General features: G+C 44.6%; 1 protein-coding gene across 1 annotated transcript in view; it reads right to left on the reverse strand.

The window, feature by feature from the left end:
* LOC128444491 (serine/threonine-protein kinase BRSK2) overlaps window positions 1-25,191 on the reverse strand; it is a 164,468-nt gene that overhangs the window by 49,261 nt on the left and 90,016 nt on the right. Inside the window, exons 2-3 of the mRNA XM_053426998.1 lie at window positions 18,703-18,797; window positions 455-540 (exon numbers count right to left, since the gene is read on the reverse strand). Coding sequence (XP_053282973.1) covers window positions 455-540; window positions 18,703-18,797 — 181 coding nt within the window. The remainder of the gene's footprint in view (window positions 1-454; window positions 541-18,702; window positions 18,798-25,191) is intronic.

Genomic DNA, 25,191 nt, shown 5'->3' on the forward strand with positions numbered 1-25,191 from the left:
CACTGTGAAAGTTGGCTAATAGATTTATGTGAGCCTATGTGTGTGTGTATTCGTGTGTGGGTTTGTTTGTGTGTGTGTGTGTGTTTGTGTGTGCAGCAGCTGCAGCAGACTAATGTGGCTGCCACTCTCCAGGGCTAATGTTTCTGAATGCAATGGTGTTGCCTCTGATAAGCGTGTCATGGTGTTTACATTGCGGAGGGTTCCTCTCCCTATTAGCAGTCCCCTAGCGTGCATGACCAAATTAAATGCTTCATGCCCGTACTAATGAAGCATCCGCCCCTCTAAGGCTATCACTGCAGCCCTGCGATCATTATCCACCAATCAAAACGGCTTCTTGGTCCAACAGAATGATCTGTGGGATTTTTCTGACATCCAGAGGAGCACTTGTTTAAATACAAACTTAGCGTGTGCAGTTTTTTTTTACAATTTCACACAATCCACGGTTGATACTTACAAGTACTTTTTATTTTCGTAGACGTCGTGTAGCTTTAAAACGTGTGGGTGTTCTATGAGCTTCAGAATAGCTATTTCTCGCTCGACCTGTAAAGAGAAAGAAAAGAAACACAAAACAGAGAGATTTGATTAGCATCACATGAGCACAATTAGGATCTGATAATCATGTTCGAGGTTAGTCACATATGAGGAAACACATGGAGCCTTTCGTCCGTTTCCTTCGTTCAGCTTACAGATATAAGAAAAACCGCAGTACCACCAGAAACCATTGATGGGTAGCATAACCAATAGTTCAACTGAGATGAAATGGACATATCTCCGAAATAAATGAGAATTTAAACGACAACTTTCCTCTCGATGTTACAAGAAGTGAAACACCAGTGTGATAAACCCTAAAACAGCCAGTGACGAGTTTCTGCCAAACGTTTTCTGAGGTTACTCGGGAAATTCACATTTCAAGAAACAAATCGGAGAGGCAGCAATCTGTAATAACCCTTTCCACAACCAGCACGAGCTCAAAAAGGAGGAAGTTAACCAAGGCAAAGGAGCTGACTGGCACTTTCCACTGGCAGAGAGGACGGAGATAAGCCTCGACAGCTGGCAAGCAGCGCTATCTCGAGTGGAAAATGTAGTCTGCTTCGCGAACTGAAGGAAAACAGGTTGTGTTTTTTTCTCACCTGACAAAAACTGTGCTCTCCTCACTCACAAAAAAACAAACCCTGCTATTACTGAGCAATAGCCTTTCATAATCCCGAGTTTTGCTCTGGGTGAGCATTAATCAGCTCGGTTAGATAACAAACAAGAAGCAGAATAATCTGTGGGAGTCAGACATGCCACATTGGAACATTACTTTCCGGTAAGATTACAGGCTGTGGGGGAATCAGGGTCAAAATGTCCACTCGGTACATCCCTGTCTCCAAAAGGAGTTGTTTTTTCCTCCTCTACCTTGTCCTTTTTTCTGCAGTTGTTTGCAAAGTGTGTACAGATAGACACACAACACCCTGTCCAGACACACAAGGTCTTCTATTTTGCTTACAGAGCTGCTGAGAGACGAGCACAGCGTACTGCCAGACAGGTGCGAGCTGAATTTCACCAGAATCCAGCTGATCAGTTTGGATTTGTGTCAGCATCTCAGGAACATGTAGTCAGCATGCACAGCTGCCACCGGAAATCAGCATGGCACCTAACTCCAATAGGAGCCACAGCTTATCTCCAGCACCCCCTGCGCTCGGCTCATGTGCTACTTGCGGTTATCTGCTCCTCCGTCTCCTCCAGATTGCCCGACTGACCTTCTCCCCCACCCTCTGTCTGTCTCACATCCACTGACAATGACGGAGATGAGAAGACAGTGGGAGTTAAAGGCTCCTCTGCCTCATCTCAATCCCATCTAAGTCAATTCCGCTGTGTCACTTGTCTGTGACAGCCTTCGCCTTGCTTTAATGTCACACTCATCACACAACTATGGACACTCATGTGGAATGAAGGCAGAGCAAACTATGACTTTTTCTTAAACTCCCCTCAGAACTGTTAGCTTCACCGAGTGTGAAATCAGGTTTCACCTCCTTAATTGTCCATTCACCCGTTTTCTATACCGTCTATTCTTTGACAGTCACAGGAGGAGCTGGAGCCAGTCCCAGGCTGCCGAACAGAAATGAGTGGGACTGGTCTTCCTATTGCATCACGAGTTTGTCCTGCCGTCACAGTCGCCACTGAGCCACAAAGCTACGGACGAAAACTTTCCTCGTTTGATTACATTTTTTGAAAACATGTTATTTTATAACATGTATGCCATTAACTGTTCGGTTCAGTAGTTATATCTAAAAAGAAATTCTACTGACGTTTTCACCTCTTTGTAAAACTGTTTGTCACTGAAGTGCAATGAATCATGGGAGTCTCCGTTGCTTGAGGGTGAAAGGATTCATTTGGAGGAGCCTTCGAATTGGGACAGTCTAGTTCCGCTGCTGTGACGCAACCGGTCTACGAATGCAGCCGACGAAGGACGCAGCCTCCAAATTGAGACATGTCTCAGGTTTTGAACTAACAACCCAAGCAGCCGTCTTTAATAATGCTCAACACATTACTTTTTTATTTCCCACTAGCTTGCATTGGAGATCTCTGTCTGCACAGTATATTATTATCATTATATTCTGTCTAAACAGCAATACGTCTACACTTTAACAACCAAAAGTGTAAAACCTCTTTTAAAGTCCCTTTGAAGAGAAACACTCTACACAGTGCAACTCGTGTTGAATCAGCAGCCAAGAAAAACTCATGGGAGGATAAAAAAAGCTAATGGACCTCGGCCCCACAGCTTGTCTGTAAAGGGTAAAGTACTAGATGCATAATTAGCATTAGCATGGCGTATCAGTGGGAGTAAGGGCTAGGCTAATCAGGGCTAATCTGGAGACTAATGAGCGCTATCAGCTGCGCTACACCGGAGCCACTTTCTCACCTGAGGCCAAGGTGTGTTGTTAACAATGAGCCCTTGGTGGTTGTAGCTAGCTAGGCCCGGCAGCCCGGCTCCCCCGCAGAGAGACTAATGCTCCCAAAGACTCAGGAGGAGATGAGCTGTCGGAAACGCTACAGAGGCAGCAGCTGGCTTCCTAAGCTCCCTTCAAGCGCCTCCTTTTGCTTAATTGAAATAAGAGAAATGAGGCTTTAAGTGAAGACTTAACCGAACAACCGCCTGCTTATTGCAAGATTAGCTGTTGATTAACATGCTGATGTAAATCTGTGCGGCAACCCTTGCTCTTTCTAGCATTGTATACACTGATCCACAGTTGCATTAATTGCCCGACAATCAAAAGTCAAAAGAAATGATCTGGAAAAAAATCGGTTCACTTCATCAATGGCAACACTAACTACCTGCTTCACCTCTTATCAAAGCCTCGAACACGCTAACACCACGAACACCTTCCTGCTCGTATGACTACCAGGTGGCCGTGGTCTCTCTTGGCCTGGCACCTGGACATCGCTCCTCACTCTCTCATTAAGTTTCACATCTGTGAGCGTGGACAGTTCTGTCCGGTCGCCATCTCTCCGTGGCACTTCATTAGGCCGACATTAGCAGGCGCCTGGCCACCGTTCACGGAGACACACTCACACACTCGCATTGGACAGATGGACGGGCGGTCAGATGAGCAGACACGTCCACTCTTTTGTCCTTCTTGTTACCGGTGTTCGGTCTCGTGTTCTGTTGTTCAATTTACAGCCAATTTGCTCGATTTCTCGATAACCAAACAGGGGGAAGCCTGCGACGGGAATAGGGAAGGAAAAACGACACCTAATCAGAAAAGCAGAGGTCGAACACGAGCTGGAGGATGACACTAATCCAAATTGGCTATTTGACTGGGAGATAATTTGTCTTGTAATGTAAGGTGGTTATCACTGTGGAGTGGACATCATTAGCAGAAGATGTCAGATGCCGGTTACTAGACGGGCTGATTGGCAAAGCTTCGACCCACGGGGTTTCCTTTCAGGGTCATATCCTGCCACACTGGATACATCAATACGTCGGACCTCCGGGATTCCTGTTAAAGTTTTGACTAAGATCGCTGTAAGCAAAATATATATATTTTTTTAATCAGGCACCAGGGAACTGCGGTGGTTCCCTTTACTAAAAATTTAAAACACAAGCACAATTTTGTTCACCCTGGACTTTAATTTTCATGTTGCTGTGTTTGAAAAACATGCCGTGTGATTTATTACTTGTAATTATGTTGTAATTTGCAGGTGCAGATGGTGTGTTGTAATAGAAAGCGATGCCGGAGAGGAGGCCTGCCTCGTGGACAAATGAGGGGGAAAGCGCTCCACGGTGCTCACACATGTGTTGTCCCAGATTCAGAGGATGAGAGCGGCTTTAGCATAGTTCCATCAGCCGGCTATTGATTCTTTAAATTACACCTCTGGATCTGAATGGCTGAATGGACGAGCAAACAAGAGAGTGGCAACATCGATAGTTTCCATCAGCGTGGCAGCAAAACCCAGTGATAGAGAACAGGGGATCAGAGACAGCCGAGGCAACAACAAAGAACACAACGAGGTTAGATTCATGTCACACACGTCACACAGCGACTGAACAGAGAAAACCCAGGCTAAAATCTCAGAGGGGAAAATATTGGATCACGGGGTCTGTCATCTCTCACTCTCCACTTATTGCATCTTGTGCTTTCTCTCCCTTGCACACAGAAGGAAATCACAGACATTGCTGTCACCTCCCTGAGGCGAGTGAGTGAATGGTCTCTTGATACCGAGATCTGAGGATCAAAGTCAACAGGGCAGTCATGTGTGTCAGCGGGAAAAAAAAAGAAAAAAGAAACGCGGTATGACTATGCTAACATGGGAGCTCCAGTGCATGCACGGGCTGCTGGATGGATAGAAACACAAAAGAGAGGCCGATGAAGGGTGACTGAAGAGGGAGGGATGCAAGAGGGATGAAGCATAAGCCATGTAATTCTCTGCAATGGAGAATAGTGAAAGAGAAACGGTCGACAGAGAGAGAGAGAGAGAGCTCACAGTGGCGGTGCCAGCTCGGCCCCCGGAGTCTCGCAACCTCTTTTGTTCTTAATTAAAACAACACGGGGGAAGAAATAAAACATTTTTAGCAGCACCATGCACCAAACAGCCTTACAGAGAGCAAGAGATAAAAATGTATGTCAACGGGGAGGTAATGAGATGAGCTAAAACATGTGACTATCACGGAAATACAAACTTTCTCATTTATAAATATTTTGGGGTATTTCGCCTTTAATGACAAGACAGATGCAGAAAGGAGCTGGACTTGGACCGGAACTCGCAGCCCCTGCAGGAGGACTTCAGCCTCTGTGTGAGAGGCAATAAGACACAATAAGAGGTAATAATAATCAGGTTACTGATATTTGTAAGTGTGTGCAATTTGGTCCAGATCCAAATAAAAATCAGGATTTAGTGAATTTAAATGTGGGTTCATAAGGGGACCGTTGGGCCTTGGCGGAGGTACGCAGTCAGAAATATTTCACAAATTAATTCAACCAGACACTCTAATCTTATTCTTCAATAATCAATATCTGACTGGCAGAACTTTATCTCATTTAGTGCAACAGAAGATGATTAATTTAGTTTTTTCGGCAACAGAAACTTCATCTTCTCCGAATGTTACTTTCAATTGTATCTCATTTAATTAATTCTAACTTCTGCAAAAGGATCAAGCTATTTCAGAAAAGCGTCTCATTGAAATGCATGGAGTGAGACGTGCTAGATAAATAGATAAGATAGCATATGTGCGAGGGAGAAGAAGAGTGCGGCTGGGGTAATGGCTGCAGAGAACGTGGGTCCAACTGTCAGTGAGCAGACGGGGAGGAGACGGCACAGCTTGGCCACTGGCTCACGGACAAAACCAGTCAGCTCGTCATCCATTCATACTTGTGACATGTGGACACATTAACGCATGATGCACACACACTGTACACACACACGCGGCACTGATCACGGCAAGCCATGAACCGCCTCCATTCATCCATATGTCGGTCAGAGAGCCAGTAGGGCAGAATCGCTTTCCCGCCAGGAGCAGAGGGGAAGCCAAGCTGGTGTGTGCCCCATGCATGTGTGTATGCATCTGTGTGTGTGTGTTTGTACATGCATGTTAATGATAAGGCCCTTTCTTGGCTGTACATGTCAGTCTTTGCAGCCATAAGGGCAGGACATTAGATTCAAGGGCAAACACACACATTCAGCCTGTTACACTCCAGGAGGACATCAGTCAAGATAACATGTGGGCTTTGAAAAACCTGCTTATCCCGAATGGGTTTAGAAATTGACGGGGACAGACTGGAGGCCATGGATTTAACTGTATTTTGTGAGGGGAGCGAATGCACATTATGTGGTTGTGTGTCTTACACAACACACAAATGCATGTGCCTGCATGGAAAACACATGGAGGCGGTCAGCGCAGCATGTGTCTCTGATAATCACTGTATCACTGTCTTTTGTGAAGAGGAGGTAATTTCCCTATACGCGGGGGAGTCTGATCAATGCCAGAGACATGTAGATCGATCAGGACATAGTCTCTGCTAGCTCGCTAGTTCTTATCCTTTATCCATCTCCCGCCATTTCAAATCTTCCTCATTACCCCCTTTCCACCGAAGACCGGTCCTCCTCCTCCTCCTCCTCCTCATTTATTCTCTGTTTCCTGCATTGTATCTCTCTAATCGTGTCTACGATGTGTGCCGGTGCTGCTGACAGATCCATCAGGATGCCACATAGATCAGAGGCAGGTCACATCATTTCACACTAACTGACATGTCCCTGCGTGACCTTGGTCGTAATAGAGTCTAATGGCAGACGCCCTACGCACCTGGAGGTCAAAGGGTCGAATCATGCACCTCCTCAAACCTCCTGCACGGACTGATATGTTGGGATGGAGTGGGCCGGGCTGCGGGAGAATCTGCGGGATGAGCGATTTATCAGCGACTGGCAGGATCCCTTTGATCGCCATGTTTTTGTGTCTCTCGTCCAAAGCGTCTTTTTGTCAGCTCGTCCACTCCCACACGTGAGGGACATTTCATACGAGAGGATTGGAAAGGTGACCTTGGTTTGTGTGAAAAGTGGATTAATGAACTGTTTTTCAGAGACACGATAGAGAGAGAGAGAGAGAGAGCGCACAGTACGGAGTGTGATGATTAGATCTGAAGGTCATCTGTATCTGTTAAAAAAGTGTAAATCCAATAACCTACAGGAGCCTGTATTTGCATGTCTGACAGATGGAGTTTGTGTAGAACAGGAGGAAAAAATTGGATCCTCGCAGGAATCAGAGGAAATCAGTGTTGAATGACATTTGATACGCATCTTGCAAAACGTATACCTGCAGCCCATCTTGAATTAAAACATATTATTTAAATTTGGCTTAATAAATGTCTCAGTGAAAAACTAAGTAAGGCATTTTACTCCCTCTAAACTCAGATATTAACTAAACAGTTACGAAAAAATGTAATGTACATTAAAAAACCCTGAAAGCTGATTTATTATGTGAAGTGCACATCCATTAGTATAAAAGTTAGATAACAAGATTATTTATAAAGAGAAACGTGACCTGACCGTGAAACACAACAGACGTAAAGGGGAAAAACTACTTAAACAAAGTAATGAGTGAATAATGAAAACTGCTTAGTGCAGTTATTCAGGCGAACTCCAACACTGAGCTAATTGTGATTCACTTCCTCCGCTAATTATCTCCACATATAAATACATGACTTATTCATTGACACGTGAGTCCGGAGCAGAGTCGGCCCGGCAGAGGAGTCGATACCGGAGAGACGACGTGTCAGCAGGTACGACCGGTCGATTTAAAAACAACTCAAATCAGCCTCAAACTTTGTTAATAAGTTCAGAATGTCTCCAATGGTGTAATCAGGGAGTTGTTATAGCTTCCGCACTTGTTAATTAGGTCTTTACACCGAGTCTTGACTCACAAAAAGGCTCAGTCCTCTGCTCTGTTGGTTGGTGCTGCATATATAAATATTTACTGAGCCTAAGAATGGAAAATGCACATGCAAACAATTTGGAGCGCCTGAATGTATGTACTGTACATGCATGTTTTGTGCTTTGTGGGCAAAAAAACACATGCATGCACCGATGTTAAGAGAGTGAGGGTAGGAGCAGGAGAGAGAGAGAGAGAGGGGAGAGAGGGGAGAGCATGATTTAGATGATTGTGTACAACTGAGTCATTAGGAAACAGCCCTCGCAGGCATGCAGATGAAAAACCTGATGAAGTTAAGTGTCTTGCTTCTGCACATCCACGGCAAAAGCCCAAAATACATCCAACCGAATCTGTCTGAAATCATGAGCTTTACAGAGACCGAGCTCGTTCCCCTGAGTATTTACTCAACTTATCCCCAATTCACCAGTGAATGTAGCCTGTGCATAATGTTTGAGCATCTTGGAGGCGAGTAATGAAGACATCAATAAATACGTTGAGCACAGAGGAGGGACATGGATGTTACTGTGGCTCTATGAGTACATGCTCCACCAATTACAGGGTAGAACTGTCTTTCCTTGAGGCAGAACAGTATTAATCATATTCCCTGTCACCACTCGCAGGAGAAGTGACTTTGTAATTATTGCTTTTGTTAATACATTAAGTTCTCAGTTCTCAAAAGTTGCTAATTACTGTGAAATGCTGCCGTTGGTCTCCGCAGCGACAGAATTATCAGACGAATACAAAATGTTTTTCACCAGATTGTTTTTCATGTCGCGATAAAAAACATTTTGTGAAATACATTTTGAACTGTGGGATCAGTGCGTGACGTGTGGGCGTGTACACTACAGCTCATAAATGATGGATACTGTTCTGTTTTATGATCAGGTGTCTGAGGAGTAAAAATGTGTGTGCGTTTGTGTGTGTGTGTGTGTGTGTGTGTGTGTGTCTGTGTGTGTGTGTCTGTGCTCTCTGTGACACGCTGGTCCACAAGCTGTGATTCACCCAACAACCCTGCCTGTCCGATGTGAGACTATTACAGACTAAATCCTGCAGCCAGAGGACAGACAGAACCTTGAGAGTGTGTGTGTGCGTGTGTACTTCTTTTGACTCTGAAACAATGGTCATGAAGCTGTCTTTCATGCTGTCATTTATATGCGTGACTTGCACACCGACCTACAGCAAGAAAATGCGTGCACACACACACATACACACACGTCAGCTACAATAACAGGGTTGTATGAATACACATATCCCAGCATCACTGTGTCCAGTGAGATGACAGTTGTTATGTACTTCTTCGTCCATCAACTATAGTTCAAAAAAGCTATGGAGCCAAGCACACACAAAACACACACACACACACACACTCACACCCACACCCACAGTACAGAATGAACTTAAGACTTAACAGGACAACTTTTAGTGTTTACTTTCTTTATTTATCCAAAGCTAACTTGCCTGTTTATTGCTTCAGGCCAATGTACAACAAAATCACTCTCAGAGACATAATGCACTAAACGTTCTGACAGGCAGGAGGCTGAGACGCAGGGCACTGGAAGTTTGCGTTTTTAAGTAGAAGCAGCGTGATGTAAGATGACAGACAAATCTGGAGGTAAACATTGAGGCGCTCATGCATTTTTCTTCTAAAGGGAACGTGACATAACTATTCAATTATCAGTCCCATCTCGAGCAAGATGAGTAAAAGAGAGTCTCAATACCCGGTGGCTGAGAGGAAGCACACAGAATACACTTCAGTGGGGTTCACTCGTAATATATTAAGAGGTAAGAAATCCCACAGCAAAACAAAAGGGAAAAAACACTGGCATAAAAAAAAAAAGGAAAACTGAACTTTGAAGGGGAAATTCAGCTGATCTCCCCGGGAAAGCATCACTCCACTTAAGGGAAGCTGAATTGGATTAAATGTGTCCTTTGCTCACAAAGACAAAGAAAAATATAAAAAATACACCAAAGCAGCAACAAATATTAAAAAAAAAGCAAACAAAGAGACCTCATCTCTCTGACACCCCGGCGACTGGTGTCTTTGAAGAGGAGAAACAAACGCCATCGGTTGAGACGTCTGTCTGTCTCCTGTCGAGCTCCATGGGGGATCCCTGCCTTCTGCTATCCTCCATTTCATTATTTTGTCTGCACACCATCTCTGTTTTATCTCGATAAGACATGTGAGAGGTGTAATCAGTCAGGCGGCTCCCGGTGTGTGTGCTTCTTTTGAGCTTTGTCACCGCAGCGAGCAGATGAGAAGGGTTTTACGCGTCTCTCCAGGATGTGTTAGATCTACAAACCACCACTCAGACACTGTGTAAAACGCAACGCTCGGTGCCTGCAGAGTGAAACTCAACGTGACTGGAGGTTTCTTAAAAAAATATAAAAAAAATAATACATCCGGGTACGTTAAATCTATTCCTCCATTTCCATTTCACCTGAGCCCCGTCGCCACTCAATAAAGAGTGGAGAAAAACAGCCGACATACATTGATCTGAGAGTGGCGATTGGAAACCAAATTAGGATGTGGAAAGCTGAGTGACCGTCATATTGAGTGATAACAGACAAAAAGCTCTGTGAGGCCTCACAGGTTCAGTGAAATCCATACTATTATCAAGATTCCTGCAGAATTCTCAGGGAGGGAAGAAGGGACTGAGAAGTTATGCAACCATGAAACACACTGTGCAAGCTGTATACACACTAATCAAGCACTGCTAATTTTTCTATATTGTAATAATGTAATTTTGTTCCATGACATCATTTATAAACACATGATAATCGCACTAAATAAGATATAGATCGTGTCCCTATAAAGTTGTTTCTAAAGTGAAATGATCATGCGCGTATTGAATTGTCTTATATATGTTTGTCTTACAGTTTTTCATTCATGTACTTGCACTAAATACTATATTTGTATAACTTTTTATTATATAGTTACATTTAAACAGTTTCTACTCTTTTATTTATTATAGCTGTTATTGTGGAATGCACCTGTGGGTTGCTACTAATTTCATAATACTGCAGTAAAGATAAAGGAATCTATCTATCCATCTAACTATCTATCTACCTATCTATCTATATATCTATCTATCCATCAATCTATCCATAGGTTGCAAAACTGAATGCACTGCTACTCATAGTCATTTCATGATTTTGTTGTACCTACCATATGATATTAAGTCAATTTTGCTCTCTATAAGACATAACCACAGCCCTATAGGATGCAGAGATACCTAAAAAAACAAAACAATATAAACTCACTAGATGAGATTCTCCAGCTTAATGTGTGTGTGTTCCTGTATTTATATGTTTGTGAGGACCATTATATGCATATACCCTACAGAGGACATTTTTGGAAAGTGAGGACATTTTGACCGGTCCTCACTTTTTCCAATGGGCTGTTTGAGGGTTAAGACTTGGTTTCAAAGTTAGGGTTAGCCAATTACTTGTAGTTTGGATGGTTAAGATTAAGCTAAGGGGCTAGGGAATGTATTATGTCAATGAGTGTCCTCACTAAGTTAGGAAGTACAAACATGTGTGTGGGAAGCTTAGCAGTTTTGTTCTGCAACCTGACTATTCTCCACATATGCAGAGAGTCTACTATATTTGATCGAACCATAACGAAGGAATTCACTTCCTGAGTTTTTTGTTCGATATCAAAAATCTAGATTGGCACGGCATTTGAAGACAGACATCCATCAACAGGCAGAAATAAGTGAAAGAAGAAGAATCCGTGCAGCAGGGAACCAGAGTCGGTGGTTTCAGTCTTTCTGTTCCGTCAGCCTGTTAAGATATAACTATGTAGTAACCCCCGGCCTCAGGCTCGGCACCAAACAAAGCTGATGGATCAACGCGCATGGGGCACAACATATGAAACCCATTTATTTTAACGGGTTGTCTGCACCCACAGCTCATGCACGTGCACACAAACAGCAAGACACACACGCACACACACACACAGCACAAAGTTAAAGAGGACTTGTGTGTGTTGGAGGCATTTCTATATCCAACCCACTCGCGACACAGCCGAAATAGGTGAGAATGGCCAATCTATAATCATTAGGAGGGAAGAGTGGAGATGGCGGGGAGAGAAAGCTACAGTGCTGCCACCGAGGTGTCGGGGTAACAAGATTAGACCTTGTGTGATTCATCTGTGGCCATGGCATCCTGCTCCTCACCCGCCCGCCCCCACAATGTCTGTCAGTTGGTGTGTACTCAATCTTTATTGCTTGCATTTCTTTGCCTCTTTAGTCCTAAATCATCATTTCGGATGCTCTGCGAGCAAAGTTTGGACGCGACTGTGTCATGCAAAACAAGGATCTGCCGCATGTTACAGGGTCGCCAGGATTACACACGTCACACACAGTCGCGTTGATCCATGGAGGAGGGGGGGGGGGGGGGGGGTAATATCCCCATTTCAAGACAGGAAGTCACAAATTCAAATACTAATGATCTTGTTATTTCGCACGAGAGAACAGTTTTGATCATTATCCTTGCTCTCACATTTTACGGCCGTCTTGGGTATAATGCGACTGCGGCGCCACCTTGCTGCTCTCAGCTCTCGTGATGCCGTGTCCTCCATTTCTCATCTATGATCACATGACTGACATCGAGGACAGAGTCGGTAAAACCAGAAGTTACCTCGAAACATCCACGAAAATCCAGCACAGCGACGTACTTTATAAGACGTCCGCTCAGAGTATCCTCACTTCATGTTAACCATCCTTCCCCTTCATCCCCTTCATCCTCCTCTCCCTCTCTTCCTCTCTCTCTCTCTCTCTCTCTCTCTCTCTCGTTCTCTCCGGGCTTGGGGACAGTAGAGTTGCTTTGAAGTTGTGCTGCTTCAGGAGGAGAGCGAGTGCGCTCTGGCTAATTAGTCGTCCTTATCCCAACAGCAGCAGGAGCCACCACCAGCTCGCCGGCTCAGAGGGAGAAGCGGAGAACAGGCATCTCCAGAAAGTACCAACTGCTGCATGCTAAAGATACCCCTCTCCACCCGCTAGCTGTGAGCGCTGGCGGTCGGCAACAATTCAACTCTGCCCCGAGACTAAACTGCGGATTAGAAAAAGTTGCTCCACTCAGCATAATGATAGGTAATGTGGTATGAAATTTGGTACAGTGCATCGTCTGCTCTCGGGGGGGAAGCTCGTCAGACCATCCTGCAAGAGCCAGGTTCTGCTCGACGTCTATTTTCTCCACCACGTCGCTGCCATACGAGCACGAGGGTCGCACGATGCTCGGAGGGCTTGCAATAATAGACTCATGCTTTTTTAATGCATAGTGGGATAGTGCAGAGCTCTCTCTCTCTCCTCGCAGTGGAACTAAAGTTTTGGTTTAACCCGGGCAGTCAAATCAACATCACACGAAGTCGCTAGATCCACAAATCGAATCAACAAAGTGATTGAATGACAAAGGATGAGAGCCTGTAGTTTGTGATGGGAAAAGCAAAACATCTCATCCTGCTGTCGATGAATTGAACCTCAGCCACTGAGTGAAACTGTCAAAATGAAATTCATTGATGGAGGTTTTTCAGAGAAACGTTTGTTATTTCCCCTATCTCTCCTCAAATATTACAATCACACTTTGAATTAAGTGATCAAATTAAATCAAATGTTTCCCAATTGACAAAACTAACACAGAGAATCTGATAGAACTTGTTTTTGTCTTTGACTAAACACGTTTAAATTAAACCTTCACAGTCGTTTATGCGACATTAAAATATGAGAAATTTAAGGTATTGTTGACAAATCAATTTCCGTACAGAACAAATTGTTATGATCACAACTGAATCTGAAACACTGTTACCTCCAGCTGAGATGTAGTATTTTCATTATAACCGTCTATCTGTCAGCAGGAATACTTACAACCTATACTGAAGTGATTTTCATGAAGTTTTGTGGAGGGGATGGATGGATGGGGATGGGGATGGGATATGACCCAAAGGAGAACCCATTACATATTAAATCAGAAACAGATAAACTGGCAGATTGTGGGATCGTCAGTTTCTTTAACATGGTGAGATAAGGAACTATCCATCACCAAGTTATCCAAATGTCCTTCCAGTTATCTTTCAAATCACTTTCTCCTCCAGATTAGAGTTTCTCAATCATTTCTGGCTGGTGGAGCAAGTTTTATTTCTCTGAATCATCATCAGACCAACAAATACAGAGTTGTCACGTCGTTGTGACATTGTAGAAGATCCGTAATCTCTGCCAGACAGATGTTTTGTGGCCACTCTGACCTTTCATCAAACCTCCAAATCATCAATCATCATATAAATATCACAGCTCCTAACATGACTTCTATTTGGCAATACCATATGGTGTGGATGCCATATTAATAGCTCCAAAAAACAGCCTCTCCTGATAAGAAATGTTTGTGGGGACGTGTTGTTCCTGCGACGGCATCTGTTTCATCTCATCTCGGCAGGGCGTCGATCAGCATGACCGCCTCTCTCTCTCCTGAGCTGTGCTCCGCTTCACCCTCCTACCCTCACAAGCCCAAATTCAAAAGAGCTCCACTGGCATCAGGTTTCCAAACATGTTTTGGTTTCGGTCTATATATGGAAAGCTGTACAAAAAAACGTATTAACCTTGACAGATTATTGGCAACAGCGATACAATAATGTTCAAATGTCAACCATAACATCAAATATAATAAAATAAAAAGAACATGTTGACGTGTGTAATGACTCAGAAACACCAAACACAAAGCATGTTTCTTTGAGTCAACAACACGCTGACTGTTTTCCCCACGTGGATAAAAGGCAGTTCTGCGGGGAGCTGGATAAACTCAGGATGTATATTGTTTATTTTTTCCCCAAAGACAACCTCTCTCAAATCCACATAACTCACAGTATAGTAGAAACTATGATTCTGTCTCTTTATGATGTTGACACTCCACAGACTACATGAGCACAGCCTGGCCTCCCTGGGTATAGCATGTTCCGCCTGTTACGTGGATTTCTGTAGCCAGGCTGTGTCCACTTAGTCTGTGCAGCGTCAACATTTTAGTTTAGTTTTCTATCGGTCACAGTGGTCAGGTGCTCTGCCGCCATGCAGCCTCGGTCTCTCTCAACTCTACGGCCCCGACGCCACAGGGACACGGCAGCGGGAGAGAGAGGAGAGTCTGGCTGAGTTTCAGAGACATTAACAACTCCCTCGGGGACACACACACACACACGCAGAGACACGGGTCTGAGCTTCACTTTGTATCGGATCACAACACTGTCACATGTGCACATATTGTGTATTCTCTCGCTGTCTGCTTCTCTCTCATCGTCTGAATACATGACAGGCAGCCACTTCCCACTGATGGAGCCTCTTATTACTATTCAGTTAACTCCGCTGTTAGATTTTCTGCTTAGATGTGAAGGGAGGAGAACAAATTATAAAACACACTGGGCTGCAGCTGCTCTTTAAAGTAGTCAGGACTTTCTACCCTGATTTTCCAAACTGACACCAAGTTCACAGACAAATTCATTATCCGAGACAATTCAATGTCTTCCTGGTTCTACAGTGCCATAGCCGGTGGGCCTGTGGACTGAAGAGTTCAACATTTGTTTCATAAAGTTCAACACGCAGTGAGTGGAGACAATTAATTCAACCAGTCTCCTCATCTCCGCAGACCCTGGGGCTCCCGAGGTCGGGCAGGGGAAGGACAGACGTTGAGGGATGACGTGTGTCACGGAGGATGACTTTGGGCACATGCATATGAAAATGTGTCTGTGTGACACATGTAGATGCATTCTTTTCAACTTTTGTGACCGCACGCATATGTGTGCACGTATGCATAAATGTGTGTCGTCAGTGGCGCCACACACACACACACACACACACACACGCACACACTCACCTGTCCAGGGGAGTCAGATTCTCCCCTAATGGCACCACTGGGACCCCCGACATTAGCATATTAAAAGGTGACATTTCACAGTGTGAGGCTGCACTCTGCAGAGGAGAGTGGCCCGATCACCCTGACAGCCTGACAGCCACACAGGCAGCTCCGAGACCAGACACGCAAGACTGTGCCGTGCAACATGGAGGGAATACGGAAGAGTGACTGCCAGATTTGAGTCGGACAAAAAAAAACCCTGTCCAGCCGAAGTAGGAGTCCTGCGGATAGGGGAGTGGATTTGTAACCTGATGCGTGACACCGGTACTGGTGTGTCCCAGAACCAGAGGGAACTTTACAAGTGACCTCACCAACAGTTCCCTGTTTGTCCAGTAGGTAGAAGCTTTGAGTTACAATGGAAACAACCAGACTGCTTTGTGTCAGAGGGCAGTGAACCAATCAATACACACACATACACACAGAAATGCTGATGCAAAGACAACACTGCATGTTTACACTGTACTGTATTAATTAGATCCCCAATGCCTGAGTCAGAATTTTCCTATTGTTAATATAAACGGGGCAAATAATCTTTATAGACAGATTCTCAATGTGAATTTGCAGGATCTGTAGAAGAGGGGTTCTGGGGCTGGAAGCCTTCTGAGCCAAAGAGACAGAACATATTGACCACAATGCATCGGCTGACGAGTTATTAATTTATCTGCAAAAATGTACATATAGGTTTTATGAGCCAAAATGTGGTCTGGAACTAAAGCACCAACACAAGAATTGGCTGTTGTCGCCATCACACGATAGCCAACGGGTTCAAAGAATTTGTAACAAACAACACAAACACACACATATAATCACTGAAACAACAACAGACAGACAATCAAACACACTAATTTGTGCATTTGATTGATTACTAAAATGATCTCAATTACTACAGAGAGAGAAACTGGGCTGGTGCCATTAGAGATTTAATTAAATGTGAAATAATGGGGACTACTTTTGGATTTCAGTCTCAAACCTACAAGACACATATTTTAAACTGCCTCCGTCAGACGAAGCCCAGTCGCCCCTGGCTCCTGCATAATTCATTCCTCCGCTGGCACAAACGTGAACACACACCTGAAGTCACGGACACGCGCACTAACACACGCCAGAGCCGAGCAGGTGAGAGAAGAGTGACAGCGGCTGAGTTCAGTAATTGGCTCTGAACTGCCTCTTCAGCAAAAGCCTCGGACCTGTCAGTGTTCGGCATCAGTTGCCATCATTTCCCTCAGCAGGACAGAGACACCTGGGCTGGGACGTTATCCTGCTACACTCCTCTCCGCTAACACTCCAGCAACTTCTCCTGCTACAGCTAATAATACTTCTGTCAGCGGAGGGGCAGCGGTGATGACCTCCCTTTCCCTCATGAAACGATTACACTGGCATGTTGGAGTGAGAAAGAGGGAAGGTGACTTCTGGAGCAAGACGGCAAGGTGCGGAAAAAAAAGTTTGGCGGCACTGACACGGCAAGAAGCTGATTAATACTGACTGTACCAACACCGGAGCACAGAGCTCTTTTCATCCCGAGTCTAATGACGTCGCGGCACAAGTGATGCAAACCAGAGGATTCTTCCATTTGTGCTCCGAGCAAACCCACCGGCTTCCTGCTCTCCTGCTCATAAGCAAACAATTACAGCAGGCGCTCCTCTCTGTGTGCGTCCTCTTAAAGACAATTTTCAGGTTCTTGTCCTCATTCTGGTTTTTCTTCTGCAACTATTCCATCAACACAAGGGCCAATTTTTGCAGCGTGCATATTTTGAGTGGGCACTGAGGGGAGGTGCGCAGCAGGTGTCCTGGGGTGTAATGCGAAGAATTCTTTTGATGCTTCCAAAATAAGCTATGTGGGTAACTGGATAAATTACAAAGAGGATTTTTTTCTGTCCTCCCAGAGGATTTTGAATCGTTTTGGAGAGAGGCTTTGGTAATTGCAGCTGCTGGAACCTGCCTTATTGTTGTCTTACCCCAGGATTTCTTGGAGGCTCTGACTCCCGGCGGGGGAGCCAAACAGCTGACTCCTTCAGTTTGAAATTTGAAAGGGGATGAAATCAGTTGCTTCAAAAACCCACTATTACTACCTCAGCCAGTGATTTCACTCTTCATACGGCTAATTCAACATTTTTGTGCAAGATCTGCAACCATTGAATTGTATTGAAATGTAGACTCTCTAGTGGTCCACTGCTTCTAAATCTGGTATTTGAAATGCTCCTCTTGTGTCACAGAGGTGGCTCTGTCAGGGACATCGCTGCTCTGTCATATTAGGCAGATTTTTTAGGGTGGCTTCATTCAGCTGGGTTACTGCCTATTAGGATTCTGGGGAGAGGAAGAGGAATGAAGGTCCCTGGCCAGACTTCAAAGGGGTCAATGTGGTTATGTGGTGTGTGTGTGTGTGTGTGTGTGTGTGTGTGTGTGTGTGTGTGTGTGTGTGTGTGTGTGTGTGTGTGTGTGTGTGTGTTTGTGTGTGTGTGTGTGTGTGTGTGTGTGTGTGTGTGTACCACTGCACCAACACAACACACTGCTACATTTTGGTTTAAAAAACTATAATGGCACTCTGTAGAGCACATACCTCTGCTCAGTCCCCTTTTGTTCAATCAAGCTCACACTCCCAGATATCAATTCCCTAAATGTTCCTGATTAACTTCATCAAAATTCATGAATTATTTACCTGGGAAATCAGTGAAAATGTCAAAGATAAAAACTCGTGCAATTTTAAAGAAAGTAATAACAAATTCCTTGATCTGCCCCGTTAAAATGATTTCCAAAAAAAACAATTGTTGGTTATTTATTGGAACATCTTCCATCCTTCTACCTATTTTTCTGGAAATCTCTTTAGTAGATTTTGCCGAATCCCATCGACAAAATAACAAACAAACAAAAACAACTATTGAGAGAACTGAGAGCCGTGAACTTACCTTCATTAGTACTGACTCGCTGAGTTTCTCCCGGTTAACAATCTTTATGGCGACTTTCTGGCATGTTACACAGTGGATTCCCAGCTTGACCAAGCCTGCAAAACAAACAGGAAACACACACTTTATCAGGTTAAACAGGTCGAACATCGTTTAGATCTCAGCACTTATGTGAGACTAAGAGCAAGATGATGTGAAGTGTTTATATGACACAGAGGAAGCAGATGATATTTATGCACTGCAGAGATTTGGGAGTAAATTATGTCGGGACATTTTAAAAGCAACTGTCGCATTAAAGTGACGTGTAAAGAAAATTAAAGTCTTGTTTTTTTGGGCTAACGTGCACTGAGCAGAATGATGTAAGACGCTTTGTGACCTCGTGTACAGAACGCTGATAATGGCTTCTGAAGTCGAGACACTTCCTTAAATAAACTGCCCTCCGGGGTTTGTTCCAGTCATAAAGGCAGTAAGTGAGTGGGCCATTTGTGTTATTGACTCCCATAATGCATTAAACTGCTGTAATGCAGTCGTGTTGGGCGAGCTAAAGCAGACAATAAAAAGGTAGCCGTGACAAATGGAGGCATCTCAGAGCCAGAGGTCAGTCCCCCCCCCCGAAAGGAGCTTGTTACTGACCACGGCTCAAACAACAACAGGAGTGATGCGCGTCTCACAGAGAATATATTAGATTGTCACATTTCAACGGCACAGCAGAAAGTATTACTCTTCACTCGCCAACACACGGAATGAGATTTAAAGTGTTTGAGATACACTATGCCTGTTGGTTCTTTTGGGATCCCAAAACAAACCTTCAGTCAAAACTCATACGATTTGCCACAAACCGATATATCCCCGGGTATCTTTAGTTCAGCCACAAACAGGCGGGGACGCCTCGATGCGCGTGCAGCTACAGTGGAACAAAGTGGAGTGCCTCTACATATTTAATACAGGGGAGCCACGATGACAGCGCCAATCCATTTTCCGCCCGGGGACCACAGGCGGGCAGACACGTTGGAAATATGTTTGCATCACATAGACTGTACAAACTCAAGCAAACACACACCTCTGCACAATCAAACGCCGCCGTGCTACTGTTGATTTCCCCAACTGCCCCGTGCGGTGCAGCAGGGACGTGGAGACGTGGAAGATGATTTCAGGATTTTAAAACCAAACTGCAGAAGTGGAACTCCCTAACGGCCGTGACGGAGAATTTATAGAAACACTGATGTGGAATCATGTGGATCGTTGCCACTCTCACGCTGGCAGAGATGAAGATGGTGGAATTAAGTTAAGTGTCACTATGATGTGCCCGCGACAGGAATGGTGCAGTAACGATAAGAAACACGTCAACGGAGAGAAGTGATGTCTCGCGGCGAACTGGCTGACTGACACGAACCAGACATGCGTGGGCTTCGCAAACTCGCTCTCCCACCGTCTCCATCAGAGTTTGATTTCTTCATGAAGCAGCAGAGGAGCGTCAATTGGCTTCAGGGAGGGCGGTGGGAAGGGAGAACAGAAGTGTCCAGGGTGCCACAGAGATGTCAAGAAGGTGAGGGGGAGACGTAGGAGGGAGATGGAGACGGAGTACGTAGGGACGAGCGTGTGAAAGATGAAGGGATAACGTGAAAGAGATTGAAAGTCAGGGATGGCGCATTAGTCAAACGACAGGCCACAGATAATTAAGCAATAATGGAGAGCATTGTGTGGGAGGGAGGCTCTAGTTCGGGAGTGGAGGGGCCGCGGGGGCCGAGAGTGGAGACACACGGAGGAGAGGAGCTGGGAGATTGAAAGAAAGTGAATTCTAAAATAGGAGAAAGGAAAAAAAAAGAGATTTAAAGAGATTCGGAAGAGGAGTCGAGGCAGTTGAGCAGGAGGGGGAACAACAGACAAACCCATTAGCCCTGTGATGGTAATCATATGTTAATGGCTGCCATAGAGAAGCTCATAAGTCATGATAAACACATTAAAGAGAAACTATCTGCCTGCAAACACATGAAAAGTTAACCGGATTATTTGCGTAACTATCCATCTTCTGCCAAAGCCTGTGTTTGTGTGAGCAGAGGGCACATTAGCCGGAGCGAGACATGGAACGTTACAACCACTTATACGAGTGAGTTCCACACATGGCCCACAAGCCACCAGCGTCTTTCACGACTTCAAACAACATGGGAACTAATAAAGCAGAACAAATGGTCATGGAACAACATGCAGCTTAAAAGCTTGAATCACAATATGCGGCAGCCAACACTGGCTCATTGGTCCAGATTAATGTACTGTACATTGTTGCTCTTTTTGGAGCAAATTGTCATCATTTAGGTGTCGAATTTTGTCAAGGGTGGTGAAACAGATGTTATTGCCCAAAGTAGGAATCCAAAATCAACACTGAATTAATTTTCCTCACCCATTTCATGCCAACGCGAGGAACATCATGTCCTTCAAGTTTCAATGAAGTCAGAAGGACTTATAGTTTTTAAAATTCCATTTAAAATACACATATTTAACTCAAACCCCAAAAATATACTTTGTGAGCAAGAAATGGTAACACAGTTAGGAGATTACAGCCATGCCAGCAGCTCCATGGGGGTACCTCACCATCACAATTCAACATGCTAACATTTGCCAATTAGTATTAAACACAGTGTAAAGCCCACAGACTGTATATAAAGATGCACAACCCATCTCAACCTCCCTTTACTATCTAGAAATCTAAATATCACAGTTACAAACGCACACTCGGCCAATCCTGAGTCAGTTTCAGTTGTTTTTTATAGCATTAAATGACTAATGAAAACATATGAGTGATGTGAACTTGTGATAAAAACTAAAAATTGAAGAAAACAATGTATTTTGACTTTTTTGTTTTGGTCCATGTCCCATCCACTTACATGGAGGAGGCAGGGTTTATGGGCTATACTGCAGCCAGCTACCAGGGGGTGATCAGTGGATTTTGGCTTCACTTTTGGGGACTCATTATGTTGTCCATCTTTATATATAGTATATTGTGAAACCATACATAATATTTGGACTAATAAAACTTTGCCCATATGCTGGCATGATATAATAAAAATGGAATCTTTAACACTGCGTTTCACTTGAGGTGAAACACACCCCTATGGTGCTGCAGTAAGTAGAGTCAGTCACCACAGTCTGTATGTTGGTCAGCAAGATATTTTTAGTTTTATATAACTCTCTAAAATGGTTGTGTTTTATGTCCAAATCAGGAACAGAGATATTTCCAACTAATAAAACCTAAAACAAGCTGGAGCATATTACACTGTGTGGGTGTTAGTGTACAGAAATCCATAAAGCTCTTTGCCAACACACTATTTGCACATAATCTCAAAGTGTACACTAGGGACTACAGAGTCATATTTACCAAACCAGAATGTACTGCATAAAGGCGACTGTTTCAACGGAGGACAGAGGAAAGACGAAGTAAATAAAACAAATCGGACTCTGAGGGAATATGTATTTTTTGGCTTTTGGTTTAAATCGAATTCACTACAATAAACTCAACCAAAAACTATCCTCATGGTTATCTACTCCCCGACAGAAAATTCACGCAATTAACGACATAAGATCTTCTCACAATAGTTATGACTTTGCTCGTCTCAAGTATGTTGTAACATCTAATTAACATCAGCTCCTCTCTGACCTAAAATGAACCACTCAACCTCCTACGCACTAATGTCCTGTAATGAGGGTGAGTGCCCTCAACTCCTCGTGCCCCTTCTACCTGTCTGCCACGATACCCTGGAGGAAACACTTCCAGCTCTGTGTGAGTACGCCGAGCTAAACCCCGGAGCGGTGAGGCCGGAGGGAAGGCTGTACAGGAGATGCCCGGGGATTCATCTGGATCCGACTGGGCTGAGTAAAATAGGCTGTCTTTGAACATAGCTTCAAACATAAGGCTTTGACTGAGAGCACAAAGGGTCAGAGTCTCAAGCGGGGAATACAGAGAGGATCACGGCCAGGGTTTCCCAGTGTGTGTGCACGGTTGTGTGTGTGTGAGTGCATTTCATTTTAACTTGATTACTTGCAGTTGCATCGAGGTTTCACACACACACACACACACACACACACACACAAACACACACACACACACACACACGGACAAAAACAGGCTTTGCAGCTGACCTGAGTTTGCCACACCAGTGAATGAGCAAGTGCATTGATCTCTCGTCTACTGCGCCCTCCTCCCCAATCAATAGCGTCAAAAGCTCTTCGCCTTCACAACAATCTCAGAGTAATGTCACTGGCTGTGGACTTATGGAGTGGAGGGGGCCACCGTGAACTGACCCCGAGCGCTGCAGACCTCGCTTCTCATGCGCCTGTGATTAATGATGTAATGTGGAGGGATCGCTGGAGAAAGACACGGGATGAGGACTTCGGTCAACGGCTCAGCGAGCGTCAGAGCGTTTCTCTGCTCAGTGCAGGAATCTGCTGGATTGCTTCGAGTCATGGTTTTCAATCATCGCCCCCGCCGGCTTCCACAAGTCAGGGATGAATGGAAATTTGAATAAAAGCTGAACTGATTGCGTGCTGATGGAGTCAGACGTTTAGGAGTCGAAGGCAAGAGGACTAAGGGAGAGGAATCAAGGGTCAGTGTAGGAGAAAGAAAAAAGAAGGAAAAGAAATAACGGCTAACTCATCATTAATTAAAAACGATAGCACACAGCCCGTTCTAAGCCTGCCTATTGGGAATGGGCTGTTTGCTTGGCAAGCTGTAATTAAGCCGTGGCAAGTCAAGGCTGAGGGACTGGAGTGTTAAAAGTGACCAATCGAAGAAAGGGAACATCAGCCACTGTCTCCGTCTCCAAAGTCTCAAAGCTCAACCTGACGAGCAAGCAACTGTCGGACGGTTTTGACCAGTGCCGAGGAACATAAGGAAGAGAGAGTTCACAATTATCTCAGCCCTGTGCTTCTGCAAGAAGAGCAGAAATGTCATATATGGACCATATGTGTGGGCTTGGTTTTTAGGTTGAAGAATCCTGAGACTGAATAAATGCAGCAAATGTTGCTTGTTCAGCTTAATTCATGTCAGAGTTTATTAATACTGAACGTGTAGCATGTCCTAATCGCACTGAATCCAACAGACAGAAAGCAGCAGGTGAGGCTGGGTGAAATAACATCCAGCACCCGGTCAGTCAGCACTGGTGCACCTCAGGGATGCGTGCTCGCCCCACTGCTCTTCTCCCTCTACATCAACGACTGCACCTCAGGAGACCCATCTGTTAAAATCCTCAAATTTGCAGACGACACATCAGTCATCGGCCTCATCCAGGATAATGATGAGTCTGCATATAGGCGGGAGGTCGAACAGCTGGTCCTGTGGTGCGGTCGCAACAACCTAGAGCTGAACACGCTTAAAACCGTGGAGATGACAGTGGACTTCAGGAGGAGCCCCCCAGCACTGCACCCCCTCACCATACTCAACAGTACTGTGTTGGCTGTGGAATCGTTCAGGTTTCTGGGATCCACAATCTCCCGGAACCTGAAGTGGGAACCCAACATCAATAAAATCCTCAAGAAGGCCCAGCAGAGGTTGTACTTCCTGCGCCAGCTTAGGAAGCACAACCTGCCTCAGGAGCTGCTGATCCCGTTTTACACTGCAGTCATCGAGTCTGTTCTCTGCACATCCATAACTGTCTGGTTTGGATCGGCCACTGAATTGGATAAGAACAGACTCCAACGGACAGTCAGGTCTGCATGAAAGATCATCGGTGCCAACCTGCCCACCATCCAGGACCTGTACACATCCAGAGTCAGGAAACGGGCAGGAAAGATCACTGCAGACCCCTCTCACCCTGGACACAACCTTTTCCAACTCCTCCCCTCTGGTAGGCGCTACAGATCTCTGTTCACCAAAACCACCAGACACAAAAACAGTTTCTTCCCCCTCGCCGTCTCACTACTGAACAGCCAACCCACTCTGGCACTGTGCAATAACTCTGGATCCTTATAATAACCAACAGTTACTCCCGAAATTATATTATATTATATATAATACATATTATAATTATATTTGATTATGTTTACTTATTTCACCCTCACTGGATAATTGTAATATGCACACCTGCACTTCTTTTCTTAGACCGTCGCACTATTCGGACTGTTTGTATTGTTTTGTTTTGCCTTGTTTTGTTTTGTTATGTTTGTTTTTGTGATGTGTTTTCTGTGTAAGCACTTGAGAGCCACTTTACTGAGTCAAATTCCCTGTTTGTGCAAACTTACTTGGCCAATAAACCTGATTCTGATTCTTAATTCTGATAAGACGAGCGGTTTCTTGAGATATGCATTCCACATGCAGACAGGCAGATTTCTGGAACAAGTTATTTCACGGAAAATGTGAAATTCCTAGAAACTAAAGAACCTTGTGGCAGTGCGTCTCCTGCTCTGCACCACTGATCCATGTGCCTGTGCTGATTCGGTGATGAGCTTTTTGTCTCACTTCACTGTCTCTTCGAGTGATTGTGTTTCATCGTATCACAACTG

The sequence above is a fragment of the Pleuronectes platessa genome, chromosome 7, assembly GCF_947347685.1.
Source record: "Pleuronectes platessa chromosome 7, fPlePla1.1, whole genome shotgun sequence".
Classification (NCBI taxonomy): domain Eukaryota; kingdom Metazoa; phylum Chordata; class Actinopteri; order Pleuronectiformes; family Pleuronectidae; genus Pleuronectes; species Pleuronectes platessa.